This window comes from Pseudonaja textilis, chromosome 17 (genome assembly GCF_049901715.1).
Source record: "Pseudonaja textilis isolate UNSWEBS1 chromosome 17, rPseTex1.2, whole genome shotgun sequence".
NCBI classification, from domain to species: domain Eukaryota; kingdom Metazoa; phylum Chordata; class Lepidosauria; order Squamata; family Elapidae; genus Pseudonaja; species Pseudonaja textilis.
Window position 1 is genome coordinate 9,554,911 of NC_142006.1, and position 21,192 is coordinate 9,576,102.

The 21,192-nt window shown below is 44.6% G+C and overlaps 1 protein-coding gene across 4 annotated transcripts in view; it reads left to right on the plus strand.

Annotated features, from left to right (window-relative positions):
* The window catches only part of KCNT1 (potassium sodium-activated channel subfamily T member 1), a 55,014-nt gene that overhangs the window by 27,936 nt on the left and 5,886 nt on the right, over positions 1–21,192 (plus strand). For all 4 annotated transcript variants that reach the window (XM_087914653.1, XM_087914655.1, XM_026712314.2 and 1 more), the window contains 26 exons: positions 1,194–1,290; positions 2,000–2,059; positions 2,917–2,965; positions 3,655–3,714; positions 4,520–4,594; positions 4,898–4,981; positions 5,456–5,550; positions 6,151–6,331; positions 7,099–7,263; positions 7,840–7,976; positions 8,819–8,882; positions 9,395–9,503; positions 10,380–10,488; positions 11,206–11,355; positions 11,495–11,730; positions 12,891–13,107; positions 14,914–15,019; positions 15,528–15,700; positions 16,823–16,894; positions 17,168–17,302; positions 17,857–17,968; positions 18,359–18,460; positions 18,849–18,932; positions 19,197–19,325; positions 19,712–19,732; positions 20,212–20,521. In XM_087914653.1, the coding sequence (XP_087770779.1) occupies positions 1,194–1,290; positions 2,000–2,059; positions 2,917–2,965; positions 3,655–3,714; positions 4,520–4,594; positions 4,898–4,981; positions 5,456–5,550; positions 6,151–6,331; positions 7,099–7,263; positions 7,840–7,976; positions 8,819–8,882; positions 9,395–9,503; positions 10,380–10,488; positions 11,206–11,355; positions 11,495–11,730; positions 12,891–13,107; positions 14,914–15,019; positions 15,528–15,700; positions 16,823–16,894; positions 17,168–17,302; positions 17,857–17,968; positions 18,359–18,460; positions 18,849–18,932; positions 19,197–19,325; positions 19,712–19,732; positions 20,212–20,521 (3,132 nt within the window). The remainder of the gene's footprint in view (positions 1–1,193; positions 1,291–1,999; positions 2,060–2,916; positions 2,966–3,654; positions 3,715–4,519; positions 4,595–4,897; positions 4,982–5,455; positions 5,551–6,150; positions 6,332–7,098; positions 7,264–7,839; positions 7,977–8,818; positions 8,883–9,394; positions 9,504–10,379; positions 10,489–11,205; positions 11,356–11,494; positions 11,731–12,890; positions 13,108–14,913; positions 15,020–15,527; positions 15,701–16,822; positions 16,895–17,167; positions 17,303–17,856; positions 17,969–18,358; positions 18,461–18,848; positions 18,933–19,196; positions 19,326–19,711; positions 19,733–20,211; positions 20,522–21,192) is intronic.

The following is a 21,192-nucleotide window of genomic DNA, read 5'->3' on the forward strand; positions in this document are numbered from 1 at the left end:
GAAGGATGACAGCTCTCGAAAGGAGCACACGTGTGCGTCTTTCGAACCAGAGATGCTCCCAAAGAGAGATGAGAGAGCGGGCTGACAATCACACTTCCATCAGGACATTTGGAGCGGATCGAACCATGGGCTTTTTTTAAAAAAATAATGTTTTTTTTTAAAGACTCGCTGTCTGTTTTGCGGGGATGAAAAAGCAGCTTTCGATTGCCAGCATGTGGATTTTTTAATTTTATTTTTCTTTAAATTAGAGAAAATTGCTGGAGAATTAGAAAAAAAAAGGGGGGTGGGCGAGATGCTAAGGAAGATCCGTCTGTCTTTGAAATGTGAAAAGCGTTTGATTTCTCGCCTCGTTGGAGGCAAGGACTGCCAGATTCTGCCAAGGGCCTTAATTGATATTTTTTAAAAAGAAGCAATCAATCCTTTAATACAAAATGACTCATTTACTTTCACAGTTCCCTGCTTATGAATTTGAATTATTGGTTGCCTTGTTTCGGATTTTAAGCTATTTTTCTTTCTGCTAGCACTCAGTCTTCCGGGGATGGGTGCTGTTCTCGGAAAATGCAATCCTGTACCTGCAAAGTTTGGTTCTTTTCGGTGCCTTCCGGTTTTCCACTGAATTAAAAACCGAGTCCTGCCTAGCCACAACATACTGGCACAAAACGTGTCTAGGGGTTGATTTCCCCTATTATCACGGCCTGCCGAACTCCTTCCTTTGCTTTCTCAAGGCTGAAAGACCCGTCTCTACTTTGAGCTCAACTTTTCCTCATAAAACAGACTTGCATTCTTCTTGCAAGGAAGTAGTTTTGTGTGTTGGAGCAACCCTGGTTTTTTTTTTTTAAAAAAAATCTCCTTCAATTTGGAATTTTCTTCATTTCCTTGTTCCCATCTCTTCCACTGAGGTTCAGCTGTTGCATGCTTTGAATGAAGGAGGTTTTTTTAGAGCCAGGTGAAGCTCCGAGTCAATTTTGCCTAAACTGGGTATGATAAGTGGAAATTGGACTTCATGGTTAATGAAAATAGTGGTTACAACCCTAAAGTTGCTCTGCTGGTGTGGTGGGCTGGCAGGATCTAGATCAGGTCCCCTAAGTGCAGGGATTTTTGCACTGAGCTGCTGTTATTTTATCGGTGCTGGTTTTAGTTATTATTGTTGTGGTGATTTGCCTAATGACATGGATCTATTCTCTTTATGTCAGGCCTGAGGATACGTCTATTTAACTTCTCACTCAAGCTTCTCACTTGCCTTCTTTATATTGTCCGCGTTCTGCTGGATGACCCAAAACAGATAGGATGGTGAGACATTCTCATTTACAACAGTAGCAATCGCAACATCACTTAGATTTCTACAGATTGGGAGGGAAGGGCATATTGGCTCCCATTTAATTTGCAATCACCCACTGGATTTGGATTGTCGGTTGGATTCAGAAAGATTTGAAAAAATGGAGATAATTTGGTTGAATCCTTTTTTTTAAAAAAATAAAAATAAATTGGAAAACATCTGACGCAGATGGCCAAGGCATATGAATCAGTCCTCAGTCTGATTCAGAAGGTTAGTTCGATTCAGTGAATCGCACAGGGGGAAAAAATCTGCTGCAAACTCCGTATGGGCATCGGGAAGGGCATCTGGCCAGTAAACGCTCAGCTCCATCCAGTTGTCCCAATTCTAACCTGAATTAAGGGATTGCATTTGATGAATGGACTAGCTCTCAAATGGAAACCCACACCCACCCATTCAAAACTTCAGCCGGCCCTATTAGAGGACTGGAATAAAATCAAGATATTGTTTTTGGAGCTGATCAGATTTAGATCACCTTATTTATATAAGGCATATCTCCAGCTAACCCTCCCTGTGTGATTAAACATTGTATAAAACATCACCCCCAAAGTTTGAAAATGGATTGTTGTTAATTGGGTAAACTAATTATTCATCTTTTAGTCTCTCGACCATTTGCTTTGACTGAATTTTGCTTCTAAACGCCTCTTCTTTTCTTTTCTCATTCAGCTGGGAATGTGAGAAACAAATCTACTTTGGCTTCAATCATTCATCGTCGGAAATCAACTGGTAAAGGGGTTGGCAGCTTTTCTGAAGGTTGTTGTTGAGCTTCGGTTTAACAAGGAGCCAGTTTAATTTCTGGGTGAAATCAAGCATGAAAGCCACCAATCTTCTAGAAGGCAGGCTGCTAAAATAAACATCCATTAAACGCCAAAAGAACATCAAAATACAATGCACAAACCCCCATTTGTTGGTCCACCTCCGTTGCCCTTAGATGATGATGATGATGATGTCTCCTTAATATCTCTTCCAAGGTCCAAGACACTCTATCCCAGGGGTCTTCCAGCTTGGCAAGTTCTAAGACTTTGTGGGCTTCAACCCTGAGAATTCCTGAGCTAACATGACTGGAAGAGGAATTCTGGGAGTTGAAGTCCACAAGTCTTAAAGTTGTCCAGTTTGAAGCCCCCTGCTCTATCCCATCTTCATCTTACCTTTGATTTTTTTTCCTTTTCTTTTCTGGGTAGGTGGGCTTCTCTCGAAGGAAAACCTGGCTTGTGGTCCCCACCTATTTTATTTATACCTATGAAGACTTTTAAATGCCCCTTGGAAACAGAGTCTCGATGGTGCTTTAGTCTGCAACAGGAATTGTCTCTTTTAGAAGAAGGAGAAGGGGGTTACATGGGCAAGGGGACCTCATAAATGCAAGAAAATATTCATGGATACCCTGGCAGTTGTAGGCACCCTATTGACCCGTCCAACTGTATCTATTTTGCAGCATGTATTGGTGCTTATTTTATAGCCCAAATCAAGGACATTGGAGATTTGCAAAATTTGAATGACGTGCTACTTCTTGATCTGGTCTGTTTCTTGTTTCCCAGTTAAGTCTTCTTCAGGTTGAGCTTTTTTTCTGTAAATATTCTCTACAGGGATCCCATTTTGTGGGTGGATCGAAAAAAGCCGTTGTGGGCAATACAAGTAAGTGTGATTGTGTGTTGGTGGAGCTGAACTTACAAAATTTATAGCATCCTATTCAGTGGTGGCATTCAAATTGTTTTACTCCCAGTTCTGTGGGCGTGGCTTAGTGGGCGTGGCAAGGGAAGGATATCCTGCAAAGTCCCCCTTTCCCTCCCCACCCCACTGACCTGCTTTCCAGCTCCCTTCTCCTGGGCAGGGCAACCAAAGGAGACCCAGCCGATCAGCTGGGACTCTGATGAGCTGGGACTCAGGGGCAGGGGTGGGATGCAAGGGTGGGTGTGGCTAGGAGGGCATGGCCGTGGGGCTGGGTGGCCGTGACTTCCTCTTTTTTTGCACACACACACACACACACACACACACACCCTGGGTCTCAGGGTGAAGCAGTAAGACAGCGAGGGGGATCCTGGCACAGCTGATGGTCGGAACAGCTGATCGTCGGGGAGGAAGAAATACTGCTTCAACTGAACCAGCAGCTGTTTTTTTTTACTACTATTGGGCCAAACTGGTAGAATACCACCACTGGATGGGGGCGGGGCCAGAGGTGGCATTTACCAGTTCTGCGAACTACTGAAAATTTCTGGTACTGGTTCTCCAGAACCTATCAGAACTGGCTGAATGCCACCTGTGATCCTGTTCCTCTCCCATCCTGGTCACGTCTTCCCTATCTTTCTATCTTCTTCTCCTTCTAGGTCAGTGTGGCCATCATCAGCTTTCTCGAGACAATGCTTCTGATCTACCTCAGCTACAAGGTAAGAAAGAAGATGGGAGGACGTGTTTTTTTTTTGGGGGGGGGAGTGTTTTCTGTACATGGTTATGGATCTGACAACCTTGATGGTGAATTGTTGATTTGAAGATCTCTGCGGGTTCAGTGGGAAGGCCAAGATCAACCCAACTTGTGTTCCCCAATTCTAGTATACAGTTCACTAGTCCCAGAAAATAAGTCAGTGCTTCATTTTTGGTTTGTTTGCTTCTGATGCCTGGAAGTCCTCCACTCATCCAGTCCTTATAGAGCTCGTGTTGGCTTTTCTAGAACCTGATGTTCTCCCGATCCGTTTGAGTATCTCATCCTTCTTGTAAAGCTGTATTAGATGTCTAATGCAGAATAGATGGTTTGGAGTTTCATCCCACCTTGATGTTCTCCAGATCTGTTTCAGTATAAGTCTCATCTTTTTACTGTTGCTAGACATCTCATAAAACCAGAAAAGATGGGTTGGAATTTCATCTCCAATTTGATGTTCTCCAGATCTATCTAACTCTCATCCTTCTTGTATTGCTAGATGTCTAATAAGACCAGAATAGATGGGTTGGAGTTTCACCTGTCACAACCAGTGTCAGTGTTAGGGATGGATAATAGGGACGGGTGGTTGATGCTCCTGGAGGTAGCAGGGATGAAAATGTTCGCCTAGAACGTCTGAAAGAGAGTCATTTGTTTGCTTACCTAGTTGACTTATAGGCTGCCTCAATCTTTAATGATGCAATTAGTTCTGATCACGGAGGTAACGATGACTTAATCTTCCGTAGCTTAGCCTGTATCCAACTCTTTTTTCCCTTTAGGGTAACATTTGGGAGCAAATCTTTCGTGTTTCGTTCATCCTTGAAATGATCAACACCGTGCCCTTTATTATCACGGTACGTTTGATTACTGAAAATGAGAATTTCTTTTACCTTCTGATGGTGGGTGGAGCCCATTCTTTAAGACAGTCACTCCCCTTTACTGAAAATACAGTTTTTGAAAGAGTACAGGAGCTAATGGGCCGTAGTCCACTCAGAATATATGTGGGCTTTGTAAGAATCTAGTCACCAGCATGGCAAACCATTGCTGCCTTGGGCACTCTACAGATGTCTCCCTGTAGTTAACAGGAGAGAAGCTTAGCTCAAGAGAGAAGGTATTTTCTAGCAACCGTAACCTGGTCCCTTTGGCTTTTTTAAAAGATATTTTGGCCACCTCTACGGAATTTATTCATTCCCGTGTTCTTGAATTGCTGGTTGGCGAAGTATGCTTTGGAGAACATGATAGTAAGTAGAGGGTGGAAATGAGGTCCTTTTCTGCACGAGAAGTTTGGGGCATGTCCTTCTCTGCATATCCTGCTTTGTTGCGATGATGCACATACATTGGACTCATATGGCTTACTAAATGCTACACCTGGATTTACAAAATGCAATGGTTGGGTTTAGAAAGAACGGTGCATCTAAGTAAATAAACCATAATATGGTTCGGGTGAGAACATAATGGTTTGGGTCACATACCATGTGAAAGCCAAGATGTTGTTTCTATGACACGCTGAACCACAAGCTGGAATGAGGTACAAACGGAATTTTTTCCTTTCCCTTCCCTTCCCTCTTTCATTCTCTTCTCCCTTCCCTCTTCCCTTCCCTTCCCTTCCCTTCCCTTCCCTCTTCTCTTCTCCTTCCTTCCTTCCTTCCTTCCTTCCTTCCTTCCTTCCTTCCTTCCTTCCTTCCTTCCTTCCTTCCTTCCTTCCTTCCTTCCAGAATGACTTACATCGAGCAATACAACGGACTCAGTCTGCCATGTTCAACCAAGTGCTCATTTTAATTTGTACCCTGCTTTGTCTTGTTTTTACTGGGTAAGTTCTTTGGCTGTCCTCTTCACGTCTAGCATTACAGGAGATCTGACTTGAAGGAGACGTGATCCAATCTGTGGCGTTTGATTTTCAGCACAATCAATTTGACCTAATCTAATGTCTGTTCCAATCAATTAGGAAAATCAGATCCAGCCCATTCATCACACAGTTTGAATTTTCCAAATCAGATGGAACCAGATCCAGCCAATGATTTGAAACAAGTGTCAATAGTTCCATATTGATTGTTGACTAAATATTTCCTAGTTGGGTAATGAAACCTCTGCAAGAAAATCACCAAGCTCAGAGATTACTAAGGACCTCACAGTTCAATCCTGAACTAGAAATATTCCCTTCTATAAACAAAGGAGTAGAAAGTTACCAACATATTAGTTCTTTGACCACATCCCAACTGAAGCAATATTGATTAGCTCCTTTTTCCCAGTTTCAAAAATGACTCAAGAACCTTGGATGATTGCCATCCAGCCCAATGGAAGGGGTTGATATTCAATGCTGTAAAAGGAAGAAGAATGAAACCTAACTGAGTTTTACGATAAAAACCTGGTTTTACTACTAGGGTCTCATCTTTCCTCCCCTGTGATCTAGAACCTGTGGCATCCAGCATTTAGAAAGAGCCGGTGAGAACCTCTCGCTCTTCAAGTCCTTTTATTTTTGCATCGTCACCTTCTCCACCGTCGGCTACGGAGACGTGACTCCCAAGATCTGGCCTTCTCAGCTGCTGGTGGTGATCATGATATGCGTGGCCCTTGTGGTCTTGCCTCTGCAGGTAAGGTATGACTCTCTGGGGTTTGCAACATGGATGGGATGAGCCATAAGTAAGAGGGGCTTTGGACTGAGGGCAGCACGGGAGATCAACTTGCTAGATCAAACCAAAGAGTGTTGGGAGTCCATCAAAAGAGAAGTTATGGGGTATGACGCTGCAGCCCGCACGTTTCACATTCCATACGTGTATGTATGTATGTATGTATGTATGTATGTATGTATGTATGTATGTAAACAGGATCACAAGTGACCGTAAATCAGACATGTCAGAGCTGGCCTCAAGTGGGATAATGCCGCCATGTTGCTCCTAATAAATCTTTTGGATTCTTTTGAAGCTTGGCTCGAGGCTCATGATTTAATTAGGGCAATCGCCGGAACCCTGACAGCAAGCCGAATGTACGTATGTATGCATGTTTCAAAAGAATCCAAAATATTTATTAGGAGCAACATGTCGGCATTGACCCCTATGAATTCAACTCTGACACACGTGATTTATGATCACCTGTGACCCTGTTTCCCCCCTCCCCCCTGGGTGTGTCAAGAATCAGATTCTCCAACAAAGCGTGTTCATGGGCTGTGTGTCATCAATCACATTCTCCAGTGAAGGATTTCATATATCCCTCCTTCCTTCCTTCCATCCACAATAGTATGATCTTTGGTCAGATCTCCATCACCTCCTGAGGTGGGAGATCTTTCTCCATCAAAGAGAACCTTTAACCACCAGATTCCAGACCGTTGGAGAAGATCTGCTGGCTTGTTTTTTGCCTACAGTTTGAAGAGCTGGTATACCTGTGGATGGAGCGGCAGAAGTCAGGAGGAAATTACAGCCGCCATCGGGCACAGACGGAGAAACACGTGGTGCTTTGTGTCAGCTCCCTCAAGATAGACCTGCTGATGGATTTCCTCAACGAGTTCTACGCTCATCCGAGGCTGCAGGTGAAGGTTGGGCTGGACCTCTATCGGGAGGCAGGCTTAGAAAACCGAATTTCTTCCTGGGTGGGAAGCTAAGATAGTTCAAAGATTCTACTTTTCCCTTTCAGGATTATCTTAAAAAGATTAAATCATGGCAACCAGATCAACATTTATTGAACTGAGACATTTTGTTTCTCATCCAAGTAACTTCGTCCGTCAAAATGAGAACCCTCTGACTCTACGCCTAACCAAACCTTTTCATTTTGACTGCAAAAGTTACTTGGATGAGTAGCAAATCATCTCAGTTTAATAAACTTTTATCCACTTGGTCCATGATTTAATCTTTCTAGATGCTTTTGGCCTGGGTGTTTTGAGTTTTCATTGACATATTTCAATACATTTTGGAGAGTTGGTGTGTGAGAGTTGGTACATTCCAACGACTCTCTGACTCTATGCCTAACCAAAAATGTTCATTTTGACAACTTGGTTGAGTAGCGAAACATCTCAGTTTAATAAATTTCCATCCGGTTGGTCCACGATTTAACCTTTTTTAGATACTTTCACCCTGGATGACTGAGTCTTCATCTACGTACTTTTCAGGATTACTACGTGGTCATCCTCTGCCCTACAGAAATGGACATTCAGGTGCGCCGAGTGCTTCAGATCCCATTGTGGTCCCAGCGGGTGATCTACCTCCAGGGATCTGCCCTGAAGGATCAGGATCTCATGAGAGCAAAGTGAGTTGGAAAGGGAAAGCAGATTTGCGTTGCCTTCTTTCACGGGATGTGGTTTTGGGGAGCGGTAAAACAGAAACGTAAACAAGGGACACCGGGGCTCAGGGGCTAAGACGCCGAGCTTGTCAATCAGAAAGGTTGGCAGTTCGGCGGTTCGAATCCCCAGCGCTGCCTAATGGAGTGAGCTCCCGTTCCTCGTCCCAGCAGCTTCTGCCAACCAGTTTGCAGTTTGAAAGCACGTAAAAATGCAAGTGGAAAAATAGGGACCCCTCTGGTGGGAAGGGAACAGCGTTCCTCCGTCACGCTGGCATTCAATCATGCCGGCCACATGACCACGGAAAGATCTTGGGATAGCACTGGCCTTCCACTTCGTAATGGAGATGAGCAGAGCCCCCTGGAGCCGGAAACAACGAGCACAGATGTGTGAGGGGAACCTCTACCTGAAATACAAACAGTCCATTAGCAACACAGGGAGTTCTTGACTTACAACAGTTCACTGAGTGACATTTCCAAGTTATAACAGCCTGGTTTTTCACACTTACAGCCGACACATGGTCCATGATGTGATTTACATTTGGATGCTTCATATGTATGTCCCAGGCTCACACGATCCCCTTTTTGTGACTTCCTGATCAGCAAAGTTGATAAGGAAGCCAGATGCACTCAACAACCATGGTATCAATTTAACAACCAAAGCAGTTCGCTTCACAAACATGGCGAGAAAAATCATAAAATGGGGCAAAACTCACTTAACAAATGTCTCACTTTTAAATGGGGTTTCCCCTCTCCAGGTGTACGTCTAATTTAACTTCCCAGGAGGTTAATGGAATATCTTATGTTTGCAGGATGGACAATGGAGAAGCTTGCTTCATTCTGAGCAGTCGAAATGAGGTGGATCGCACAGCTGCCGTAAGTCACAAAGCAGAACGACAACATGATTAAGCCAAGGAAGGGAGAAAGGGGCTTTATCCCCGCTTCTTAGACAACATTTGTGAAACTGCAAAAATTATAACTCTGAAGGAGATTCACAGACGAAACCATGCAAGAATTCTATTCTGTTCCGTCCTGTTCCATTATTCTATTCTATATTCTATTATTCTATTCTATTTTCTATGCTATTCTATTCTATATTCTACTGTTCTATTCTATTCTATTTTATTCTATTCTATTCTGTATTCTACTATTTTATTTTCCATGCTATTTTTTTATGCTATTCTATTCTATATTTTATTATTCTATTCTATTCTTCTATTCTATTTGTTCCCTTCCCAATGATTGCTTGTACATTCACTTGGAAATGGCGGATTCCAATAATTTGGACCTTTTTAAAAACGCCTCCCCATGCCAAGACGGAATGCGTGGAATGTGAAACCAACCAGGGACCATTTCTAAGTAGGATCTTTGTGCTCCCTCTTCCGTAGGATCATCAAACCATCCTAAGAGCTTGGGCGGTGAAGGATTTTGCTCCCAACTGTCCCCTCTATGTTCAGATTCTCAAGCCGGAGAATAAATTCCATGTCAAGTTTGCAGGTGGGACTTTTCCGATGGCCATGTAGATGCACAAATCCAACTCAAAACTGGCGGGAGAGTGGGGGGGGGGACATTTCTGCAGACAGGGAAAGGCTGGGTGGTATACAATGTGTTTTCAGTCCTTTTGTAATCAATACCATCCAGCAGATTATCAACTGGGCTGTAAAAAGAAAACACAATGACTTGACATCTGCAAACATATAAACAGCATTTATTGTCTCAGATACAGCTAGTTGATTTTTCTGGAACAGTTATTGGACAGTTTCATTTGCACACGTTATCCTGGTTACATGTTCATGGGTTTTATTTTTCTGTTTCGTGTCCGTCATTCTTGCTCTTCTCTACCCCATTTTTAAAAGTTACCTACAACTTTTAATTTGTGATAGTCCTGTTTTCAGCTCTCACAATCAAGGAAGAAGTCCCTGCATTGCCTTTGGTTAAGATATCCCTCAACCTAATTGAGATAAAGTGAAATAAAATCAGACTTTATAGTTTAGCCAGATATATGAAAATCCAGAAGAGCAACTGATCTATTAAAAACTCCAGGCACTTTAATAGACTGTGTAAAATAACAGATTGGCAAGTAGAAGTTTTTGGTGTTAGAAGAGACATACAACAGGAAAGAATTACAACTGTTTGAATTTGTACATTTGGGGGAAAATTAGAAGAGGCAAAAAAAATGGAAATCTATTTTTTCAGTTGTTCTTACAATGATAGCAAAAGGCACTTTAATTTTTCCACTGCTGTTTATTAGAGAAACACGAGGTGGTTTACAAAGACAAAACCAGTCAAAATCAACTTGTCAAAGGGATCCTGCTGGAAATTTAAAACGATGCCTCAGATTATGAAAGGACCTGATTTGTTTTTAAATTTCAGATCACGTGGTGTGCGAAGAGGAGTGCAAATTCGCCATGCTGGCCCTGAATTGTGTCTGCCCAGCTACTTCTACTCTTATTACACTTCTCGTACACACTTCCAGAGGGCAGTAAGTAGTGAAAAACTGTGACAGGCTGGTCAGTTTCTAGCTGGGGCAACACCTGAGCCATACGTGTCAAAGAGGTTGAATGTCAAATGTGAGAAATCAGGAAACCCAGGCAATTCAAATGAATATAAAGGTTTATTGCAAGCTGAAACTCTCTACAAGATTCTGAATTACTAACAGTCAAAGGAAATTGGTGGTAGATAAATGTCAAAAAGGTGAGCTGGATTTAGATCTTCTGTGAGCAGGAAGGGATTCATGACTAATGACATGTTTGACCCATCCCTCGGGCTCAGCCTGGTCATCTCTTACATTGTGTTTCTGTTCAAGAGAAAGTTGTCCATTTTTGGACTCTGACTTCTTCCACGCACGAGACCCAGGACAATTGCCACATCTTCCCATAGGTTCTGTCCTTGGGGATTAGGTCTTTCTGCTTTCCATAATGCGTTCTTCTAGAGAGTCGAAAAAGGTCTCGTGCACGCCTCAGTGCTTTTGTTTGATTTGAATCTACTTTTCTCGAGCGAGAAATTTCCTGAAAATTAGAACAATTAACCAGTGGAACAACCTGCCTCCACATGTTGTGGGTGCTCCAACACTGGAGGTTTTTGAGAAGAGACTGGACAACCCTTTGTCTGAAATGGCAGAGGGTTTCCTGCTTGACCAGGGGGTTGGACTAGAAGACCTCCAGGCCCCCTTCCAACTCTCTTGTTCTGTTCTTTCCAGGGAAGGCCAGGAATCGCCAGAACAATGGCAAAGGATGTATGGGCGATGCTCGGGCAACGAGGTTTACCACATCCGCATGGGGGACAGCAAGTTTTTCATGGAGTATGAAGGAAAGAGCTTCACCTACGCATCTTTCCATGCTCACAAAAAGTAAGTGGAAAAACCAGATTTCTTACTTGAACTTTGGGAGACCTGCTTGCTGTATTCCCCCGCCGCTTGGCAGCATCAGCACCGAGGTTCAGTTTTATGTTGCCGCGACCGGTTTTATCTCGCTCCTTTATCCTCTCAGGTATGGGGTTTGCTTGATGGGTGTGAAAAAGGAGAACAAGAGCATCCTCCTCAACCCAGGGCCACGCCACATCATGACCGCGTCGGACACGTGTTTCTACATCAACATCACCAAGGAGGAGAACTCCGCCTTCATCTTCAAGCAGGAGGAGAAGCAGAAACAGAAGCTCTTTATGGGGAAAGGAATCTACGACGGGCCGTCAAGGTTGCCGGTCCACAGCATCATCGCTAGCATGGGTGAGTGGCTCTGAACTTCCTCCCGTGTGTCGTGGCGGAATCTCCAGCTAGACTGGAGGAGGCGTTAAGAGAGGGCCGAGCTCAGAATCCTTACATGGCAGAAAGCGGCACAGAATCCCTGATGCCTTTAAGTGGCCATTCCCAAACGAATGAGGACAGTCTGGAGAAATTCTTGTAACTAGCAATAAAGCAACTTCTTGAGACCATTCATGGGTGATCGTGGTTGCTTACGCCCAACAGGTGCGTTGCAAAATTCCTCTGACTTCCCAAAGCCGTCGTTTTTGTCTCCTTCGTCAGTTTCCCACAAGGGAAAAGGCTTGTTCCTTCATGATGATGATGATAAGACCTGCTGAAAAGGCAGTAAAAATAAAAAACCGGGAGACCAGAGCCCTACTGGGATTTTTCTGTAGCATCCCCTGTTCTGTCATACACACTTCCCCCTACCCACTTGAGCCTTCTGGAAGGACGTAGCTTTCCCCCTAGGCATTGAGATGGGGTGAGATGGGAGTCTGAAGGTTGTATGAATTGATGGGGGGGGGGAGTTATAGGTGGAAACTGGGGGCTGAAATCCTTTGCCATTCCTCCCTTCCTTTGCCTGAATCTCACTCGAGAATCTTTGCAACACAGATTCGTGCTTGGAGGGGAGAGAATTAGGAGCTCAATCGTCTCTCTGGAGATACTAAATATAGGTAGTCCTCGACTTACAACCACAATTGACCCCAACATTTCTGTCGTTAAGCGAGACATTTGATTAAGGGAGTTTTGCCCCATTTTATGACCTTTCTTGGCACCCTGGCTAAGCGAATCACTGCAGGTGTTAACTCAGTCACATGGTCGTTGAGTGAACCTGGCTCCCCCCGTTGACTTTGCTCGTCAGAAGTCGCAAAATAGGATCCCACGACCTCAGGACAGGACTGCCGCGGTCACAAGCGCTGGACCCGTGGCCAAGGCTCTGAATTTTGATCCTGCGATCACTGTGTCATACAGTCATAACTGTGAAGAACTGGTTAAAGGGACTGTTGTAAGTCGAGAACCCCCTGTGCAGAGGCGTCCAATTCTGCCTGGGAAGTCGACCCTGTTGGTCTATTATGAGAACTTCAGACCGGGACAGCGGCTGATGCCTCCTCTCTTCCCCCTCCCCTCTCCTCCTCCTTGACCAGGCACGGTGGCCATGGACCTCCAGAACACCGAATGCCACCCCAACCACAGCTCCAAGTTAACGTTGCCGTCGGAGAACGGGTCTGGGAAAAGGAGGCCCAGCATCGCCCCAGTTCTGGAGGTGGCAGACGCTTCGTCCCTTCTTCCCTGCGACATGCTCAGCGACCAATCCGAGGACGAGGTGACTCAGTCCGATGATGACGGACTGACCATCATAGAGTGAGTTCTTTTCCTCCTCCCCGGGGGAGCCCAAACGCACCCCCCACACACAAAGGCCCAGTTGGGAGAAATATCCACCTGGTTCAGTTCCAAGCCGGAAGAAAGGCACTGGGGACAAAATGGACGCTGGAGGCGGATTGGAAAGAGGGCTTAATGGCGAAGCAGAGCCCTTGTCTGGGCACTAACCACGTGAAGTTGAGATGGAGAGTGGGAGGTTTATACCTTCTCTGGGGCTTTGCACTTGAGCTTCCTGTTCCTGTGCAAGAAGACATATTCTATTAGGTGTTGTGGGGGTCATAGCTGGCTCTGTAGGTTGTCTGGGCTAAGTTTGTTTGAAGTTTGGACCGCTGATGTAATGAAGGGGCTTGTTGGGCAATTCCTATTGTGGCTAAGGGCTAATGCTACCTTCGTTCAGGAAATCTGCTTCCTGCCTCTAAAATAATACAGATTTCCAGGGAAAGATAACATTCTGCCTTTTTAATATTTCTCAAAATATGTCATTCTTCTAGGAGAGGGGTGGTGTTAACTCTCTACAGCACACAAACACAGACACCTACACAACAGGGAGAGCTTGTCTTGTCCAAACTCCTTTTTTAATTTCCCTCCACCTCAACCAGTCAATGAGCTGGACATGACTTGAAATTCATGTGTGATATCCTGTTATTTTTCCTTCTTCCCAGTCATAAAACCCTGTTTTATTCCTCAATTCTATTTGATCTGCCATTCTCCTCCTCGTCTTAACATCTCCATCGTGCGTTTATTCCTCTTAAAACCAGCAAATGTGCCAGATTTTTTAATCTGTCCATTAATATTTCGATTCTCTTTGAAATGTTTTTTTAAAACGTGTTTGGATGCGCAACGGAGCACATCGCCTCTGCCAAGATTGTGCTCCGAGTATTAAAAAAGACTCAGTGTGACTCCAGCATTCAGTTGCCCCATAAGTGCAGCCATGCAAATTTCCTATTATTTACCTCCCGGCAGGAACCTATTTGCATACATTAACCTCTGCTTAATAGTCTATTTCAGCTCTATGTTCCTAACTCCCACTAGAAGCTGTCAAAAAAATGGGGAGGCAATCAAGACTTTGTTTGGCTCGGATGGAACAGCAGCACCATCTGGCGGGGAGAAGTGGAGCCGGTTTGGTTCTCTCCCTCCATATCCGTGAAACAAAGTCAGGGTTCAGCCGAAAGGCGGCCCCTCCGCTCTCATTTTTTCAGATCTGGTCTGCATGCTGTAAATTGGAGTTCTGTTAAAAGGTGGCAGGGGGGACTTGATCGGGGTTTGTGAAGTCCAGTTGAGCAAGACGACCTTCTACATTTCCGAAGTTCTCCTGAACGTCAATAGAGCCCCTTGCGAGTAGACCAACCAGGGTGATTAGGGGTATGGAAGCTGAATCGCATGAGGAACTGTCAACAACTAACCTGTCTAAACTATTGAAGAGAAGGATTGGGGGGCGGGGGGGCATGATAACTGTCTTTCAATACTTGAGGGACAGAGTGGAAGGGATTGGCTTGTCCTCCAGAGCACCGAAGGGCAAGACAAGGAGGAGGTTCTTAAGGAAACGTCCCACGGGGAAGGGGGACTTTCTTGACAATGAGAACAACTAGCCAATAGAACAGCTTTGGCCTCCTGGAGTTGTGGGCGCTCCATCATTGGAGGGTTTCAAAAATGGACTGGAATGGCACAAGGTCTCCTGCTCAAGCAGGAGGTTAGACTAGAAGATCTCTGAGGTCCCTTCCAGCCCTTGGAGTCTATGTTCCATACTCAGGGAGGAAAAGGTGGCTCAAATCTCCTTTTGTTTTAAAGGTATGTGAAGGGCTATCCTCCAAACTCACCTTACATTGGAAGTTCCCCAACGCTCTGCCACCTTTTACCGGTCAAGGCCCCGTTCTGTTGCTTGCGTCTGGACAAGGTGAGAGGCCACTTCTGAAGGTCCTTAACTGGAACCACACAGGGAGCCCTCGGCTGACGACTTGCAACTCAGCCCAAAATTTATGTTGCCAAGGGAGAAATTTCTTAAGTGCTATTTTACCCCTTTCCTCGCCACAATTTGTTAACTGAATCGCTGCATTTGTTAAACGAGTCACCCGCTTGTGAGGTGAATCTGGCTTCCCCACTGACTTTGCTCCTCCTCAGAAGGTCACCAAGGGCACCCCGGGATGCTACAACCGTCGTAAATGTGAATCAGTGGTCAAGCATCCAAATGTAAAGCAGGTGACCATGAGGACGCTGCAACGGACTTAAGTGTGAAAAATGCTTTTTTCAGTGCCGTTGCAACTTCGAGCTGCCACCAAGTGGAGGACTTTCCTGTATCTTTTGCTCAATTAAGATGTATCAATTTTGGGGCAAAAACTGAGCATGAATCCCAGCCTTTTCTCAACTCCCGTGTGACAAGGACGTTTGTGGTGCTGTGTTTCCAGGGCTGCAAGCACAACAGTTACGAAGACGCGAAGGCCTATGGCTTTAAGAACAAGTTGATCATTGTGTCCGCCGAGACCGCCGGCAACGGCTTGTATAATTTTATTGTCCCCCTTCGGGCATATTATCGTTCGCGGAAGGAGCTGAATCCCATCGTACTGCTACTAGACAACAAGCAAGTTTTTTCTTCCTTCCTTTTCTTCTTTTCTTTTTTCCTTCCTTCCTCCTTTACTTCCCTCCTTCCTTCCTCCCTTCTTTTTTACTTCCTCCCTTCTTCTTTACTTCCTTCCTTTCTTCTTTACTTCCTTCCTTGCCTCCTTCCTTCCTTTCTTTTTCCTTCCTTCTTTCCTTCCTCCTCCCTCCCTCCCTTCCTTTTTCCAGATGATTTATCTTGAATGCACAGTATGCTGTGTCACTGCTCCATGTAGAAACACACGCACAACATTTATAGCAGAGAACCAGCATGCCAGCCAGAAGGAGTGTGCAGCTGGACAGGGCTGAGTCATCACTAAAAGGCGTGGGGATCTCAAACAATGCTGTGTTGGAAAATGTTCCGAACGAGAGAGACCGCAGCTCCAGTTTCTTCCTTCCCTCCCTATACCAGTTGTGGAATTTGGTTTCCATTGGTTGCTAAGTTGAGGAGAGAAACTTGAGTCACTAGTGGAGAGGAAGAGGAGACGAAAGCAGGTCCTCCTTAAAACTTCAGAGTATTTATCTATTAGTGTCAGGCGGAAGGCTCAATTAAGTTGATTTATTGCTACTACTCATGCCTGTGCATAGGAGGAATCTTCTCAGCTAATAGTAGCTTCCTGGAGTTAGATCAGGGTTCACGGAATTCAATGGAAGTTGGCTTTAATTCTTTTGTGGCTGTGTAGGGATTCTAGGCTGATCCCTCTTTTAACTCCAACCCAGGTTCTGCCCTTCCTTCTCCTACAGCTAGTTATGCAGTCTGGTGAGATTAATGTCAAGTGTAAGAAACCAGAAATGACCCCAGGGACTGGCCAGAGTGGTGTGTTTATCATTGGTTGCCAATAGGCAGGAATCTTGCTAGACTAAACGCAGTTCCAGATCTCCCCAACTTACTCTCCTTTGTGCTCAGTAATTGAGGGCGTGAACGGAAGCTGTTCTGCTTAACTTACGGCCCCCTATGAAAACTTAGCTACTTGTGGGATCTGAATGATGATCAAAGGTATCCATGATCTATCGAGAGCTTAACAATTAGAAAAATACATTTAGAAAGGAATAAGATTGTTAACAGAATTGAACCTGATTTTTTTTTGCCTCCATATTTTTTTAGACCTGACCATCACTTCTTAGAAGCCATCTGTTGTTTTCCAATGGTTTATTATATGGAAGGTACAATTGACAAGTAAGTGTCTTCTTCTTTGTTCCAGAACATTAAAATCCATCTTCCGTATGCTTGAAGGTGTAGGAGATGCAAGTAGAAATATTTTTTTTACTGCTGATATTCTGCATATTTTCGTTTCCTTCTTTCTCTTCTTCTTCCCGTTCCTTTCTTCTTTCTATGCTTTCCCTTATATCTTAAAGTTGTCTACCGCTCTCAGTAATATGCTGCATAATGAATTTCCAGAAGGATAATTAAAAAAAAAACAAATTGCAAAGAATCAAACTTCTCTTACAGCCTCGATAGTTTGCTGCAATGTGGCATTATTTATGCTGACAATTTGGTGGTGGTGGATAAAGAAAGCACCATGAGTGCAGAGGAAGATTACATGGCAGATGCCAAGACCATTGTCAACGTCCAGACCATGTTCAGGTGAGGAGCAAGAGATGAGAGCATGCACACCTTGTCCCCTTGTGTAACCACAACAGATGAACAGCTCTTGTAGGTTCAAAAACAGCTCAGAATGGCTGGGAAGTCAAGTCACAGACTTCCCATTGTGTCCAATTTTCAGAGACTCCCTGGACAAGTCCTTGAAATTTCCTTGGCACATTTTTTCCAGAAGTGAATTGCCATTGCCTCCTTCCTAGAGCTGAGAGAAAGTGGCTGGCCTAAAGTCCTCCCAGTTGGGTGTTGGTGCTTAAGGTGGGACTAGAACTCACCATGCAATTGGCCCAAAGTCACCCAGCTGGCTTTGTGCCTAAGACAAGACTGGAGCTCACCGTCTCCTGGATTTTAGCCTGAAGCCTTAACCGCTACACCAACTGCGGTTTTCATCATTTTACATAACTCTCCCTAAAAGACCTGGTCAGTTTCTCCTGAGCACAAAAAGTATGATTACAGGCTAAAGAAGATCCTTGATTTGACTAAATATGGTTTTCAGATCTTTAGGAGACTGTCACTTTTTATTTTTTTTCCCTTTCTTTCAGACTTTTTCCAAGTCTGAGTATCATTACTGAATTGACACATCCGTCTAACATGAGGTTTATGCAATTCCGGGCGAAGGACAGCTACTCGTTGGCCCTTTCCAAACTGGAGAAGGTAATTAAACAATACAACCCCTAACTCCAGGTCTGTAATAAAAATACACCAAGCTTTTGGGTTTGAAGTTGTCCAGTAGCCTGATTTCCCCCTTTAAAAGAGGCTAGTATTTGTGAAAATATTCCTGGATTCTGAGCTTCACACGTCCTGAAAAATTGGACAACGGTCTCTTGGGAACACAATGACTCCAAACTGTTGACATGTTTAACTCTGCCTTCTAGCTTTTAATCTGCTATTTTCTACACATGGATAGTAATGGGCTTCAGTGCAGTGGTGTTCAGCCTTTTCTAATGAGCTTCCTAGATTTGTTGATCACTGGAGACAGGAATACTGGCCTGCTCTGAAAAACAGCTATTTTTATCCGGTTCCGTCATCTTGTCTCCTGCACAGAAAGAACGAGAGAACGGCTCCAACTTGGCATTCATGTTCCGCCTCCCATTTGCTGCTGGCCGGGTTTTCAGCATCAGCATGTTAGATACTCTCCTTTACCAGGTCAGAAAAAGGAACAAGTTGGATATTTTTCTAAATGCTTCTTTCCAAAGGCAACTACTCAAATCCTTCACAGACCCTCCTTCAATTTCATTTTGCAAGCAGTTCCATGCTGAATCATGGCGATGGAGGGCGAAGGTACTTGAGATATGGTGACCTCAAAATGAAGTGATTTTGAAGAAGGCTTTGTCCTGGGGCTGACCTGTCTGCATTTGCCTTTCGTTCTCCTTCCAGGAAATGGGGCGTCTTGGCTTTTCTCTTCCTTGAAGAGAAGCTTTTCTGTCATCATCCCTGAATCACTTCAAATGTTGACTTGAGCCTGACCTGTCAACAGCATAGCTCTAGCTTCTGTCCCACCAAAAAGACTGATGGATGCCTTTCTTCTTTTCAGTCCTTCGTGAAAGATTATATGATCACCATCACAAGATTATTACTTGGTCTGGATACAACGCCGGGATCTGGTTATCTCTGTGCAGTAAGTGTTACTTGACTTTTCTCTTGGCTGGTTCAAGGGAGAGTTATTTTGTCTCTAAATGTCTCTAAAATCGATTTAGATCATAGGTTTGCCCCGTCTTGGATCTACTCATTGGGAGCATTGCTAGCAAGAAGATCCCTAGAACACCTTCCTTAAGTCTATCTTCAAAATGGAGAGTAGCACAATCCAAAATCTACTATCTATCATGCCTTCTTTTTTTCTCTGTCTTCTTTACTTCTTCATGTTCTCTACTTTACTCAACAGATGAAAATCACAGAAGACGACCTCTGGATCCGATCCTATGGACGTCTCTTTCAGAAGCTGTGTTCTTCCAGTGCGGAGATTCCCATCGGAATCTACAGAACGGAATCCCATATGTTCTCCACCACCGATGTAAGACAACAACAAAGTACAGCTCTTGTTACAGGGTCTCTTTCTATGCTAGAGTAGCGAGCAGGCAGAGCTTGTGATCCGATGCTAGAATCCTAGTGTCAGAAGCTCCCTTAGTGATCCTCACGCTGGATCCCAGCCCAAGATCCACATGAGAAGAGACCAATATACCGTTATACTTCCAGGCTGATGTACATTTCAGGGTATGCTTTAAGAGAGCTATTGGTCTCACCTGGTATTTTTGCCAATCTACCATTCAGCAAAATGGGGAAATGGGTGCTCTGCATTGTTTTAAAGTTCATGTGTCAAGTTTTCTTTCTTTCTTTCTTTCTTTCTTTCTTTCTCTTCTCCCTGCCTTCTCTTTTCCCTCCACCTCCACCCGACCCCAGCCTCATGATATCAGAACCCAGGTGAGTACGGTCTGAGTCTCCATATACTCATTTCTTTTCAATTTTGGCTTCTTCAAGTCAAAAGCCAGTCAAGATGGAGGGAGCTCGGGGACGGGGGTCACACAACAGGCGTAATCCTATGTTCAGGTAACAACGTTGTGCTCCAATCTGGAAAGGCTGATTTGGCTTCGTGCGATGATCTGGTTCCTCTAAGATGAGCAGGCAAGAGCCGGGCTCACCAAAACTTCGTTGAATATCTAGCATGTGGTTTGATCCAGATGAATCCTCACTGATTCAACCTAAATCCTTTTAGGTCGCTTTAATTGCTAACCAATGATCTCTTTTAAAGAGTTTCCTTTTTGTTAGGGTAGATTACTGCTTTTTCTATACCTGGCTGTAGTGAGTTGGCTTTGGCGACTTGGCCGTGGCCAGCTGTCGTAGACCCTCATCCCCCCCAAGCAGTTGATGGCTTCCTTCTCATCATCTACTGGTGTTCCCAGTCACAGATTTCAATCAATGTGGAAGACTGCGAAGATCTCAAGGAAGGGAAGGAGACTTGGACCGCCAAGCCGCACCACCATCACCGGAATTCGTGTCCCGCTGATCAGACAGAGCACCCACTTCTCCGGAGGAAAAGCATGCAGTGGGCTCGGCGGCTGAGCCGGAAGGGAGCCAACAAGCAGACCTCAAAGACGGCTGAGTGGATCAACCAGCAGCGACTGAACCTCTACCGGCGGTCGGAAAGGCAGGAACTGTCCGAGCTTGTGAAGAATCGCATGAAACATCTGGGCTTACCCACAACAGGGTACGGTAAGTGGTTCCCTTGGCCTGGTTTGTTTTCTCCCACCGGTCTGTTTCTTGGAATTCTTCTGCAATGATAAATTCTCTCTTTGGTGTCTTCTTCTGTAGCCCAAACTCCTAGTTTCTGGATAATTTTCACTTTCTCCGCATCACGAACCTTTTCAAGGGTTCCCTTCTACTCCTACTCTATTGATCCTTGGTGGTCTCTGAGCTTGGTTGTCTTGTTGCAGACATTTCATAACCAAACTAGGTAACACCATCAGTGCCAGAGGGTTTGCTTTCTGTTTCCTAGTTAGGAATGAAATGTCTGCGTGGAAACAGCTGAGCTTAGAGAGCACCAAGGACTCCTCCGTTCAACCCTGAACTACAAATATTGCTATTGGTACTTATTTATATATTGTTTACATTAACCCAGCATGTCGGCTGTGGAATTCTGGGAGTTGGAATCCACCATCTTAAAAGTTCTCAAGTTTAGGAGACCTTGGCTTAAAGCACGGATGCCCCGTTCTTCAGCCTGAAAGATTCGGCAGCAGCTTTTAGAAGAGCTGATCCAGATAAATATTGTCAGTGCTATCACTGGGGAAACAAAAGGGTGGGGGGGAAGAGAGAGAGAGAGGGAGAGGGGGGAGGAGGAAGGGAAGGAGAGAGAGAGGAAGGTATTATAAAGGAGATAGGGAAAT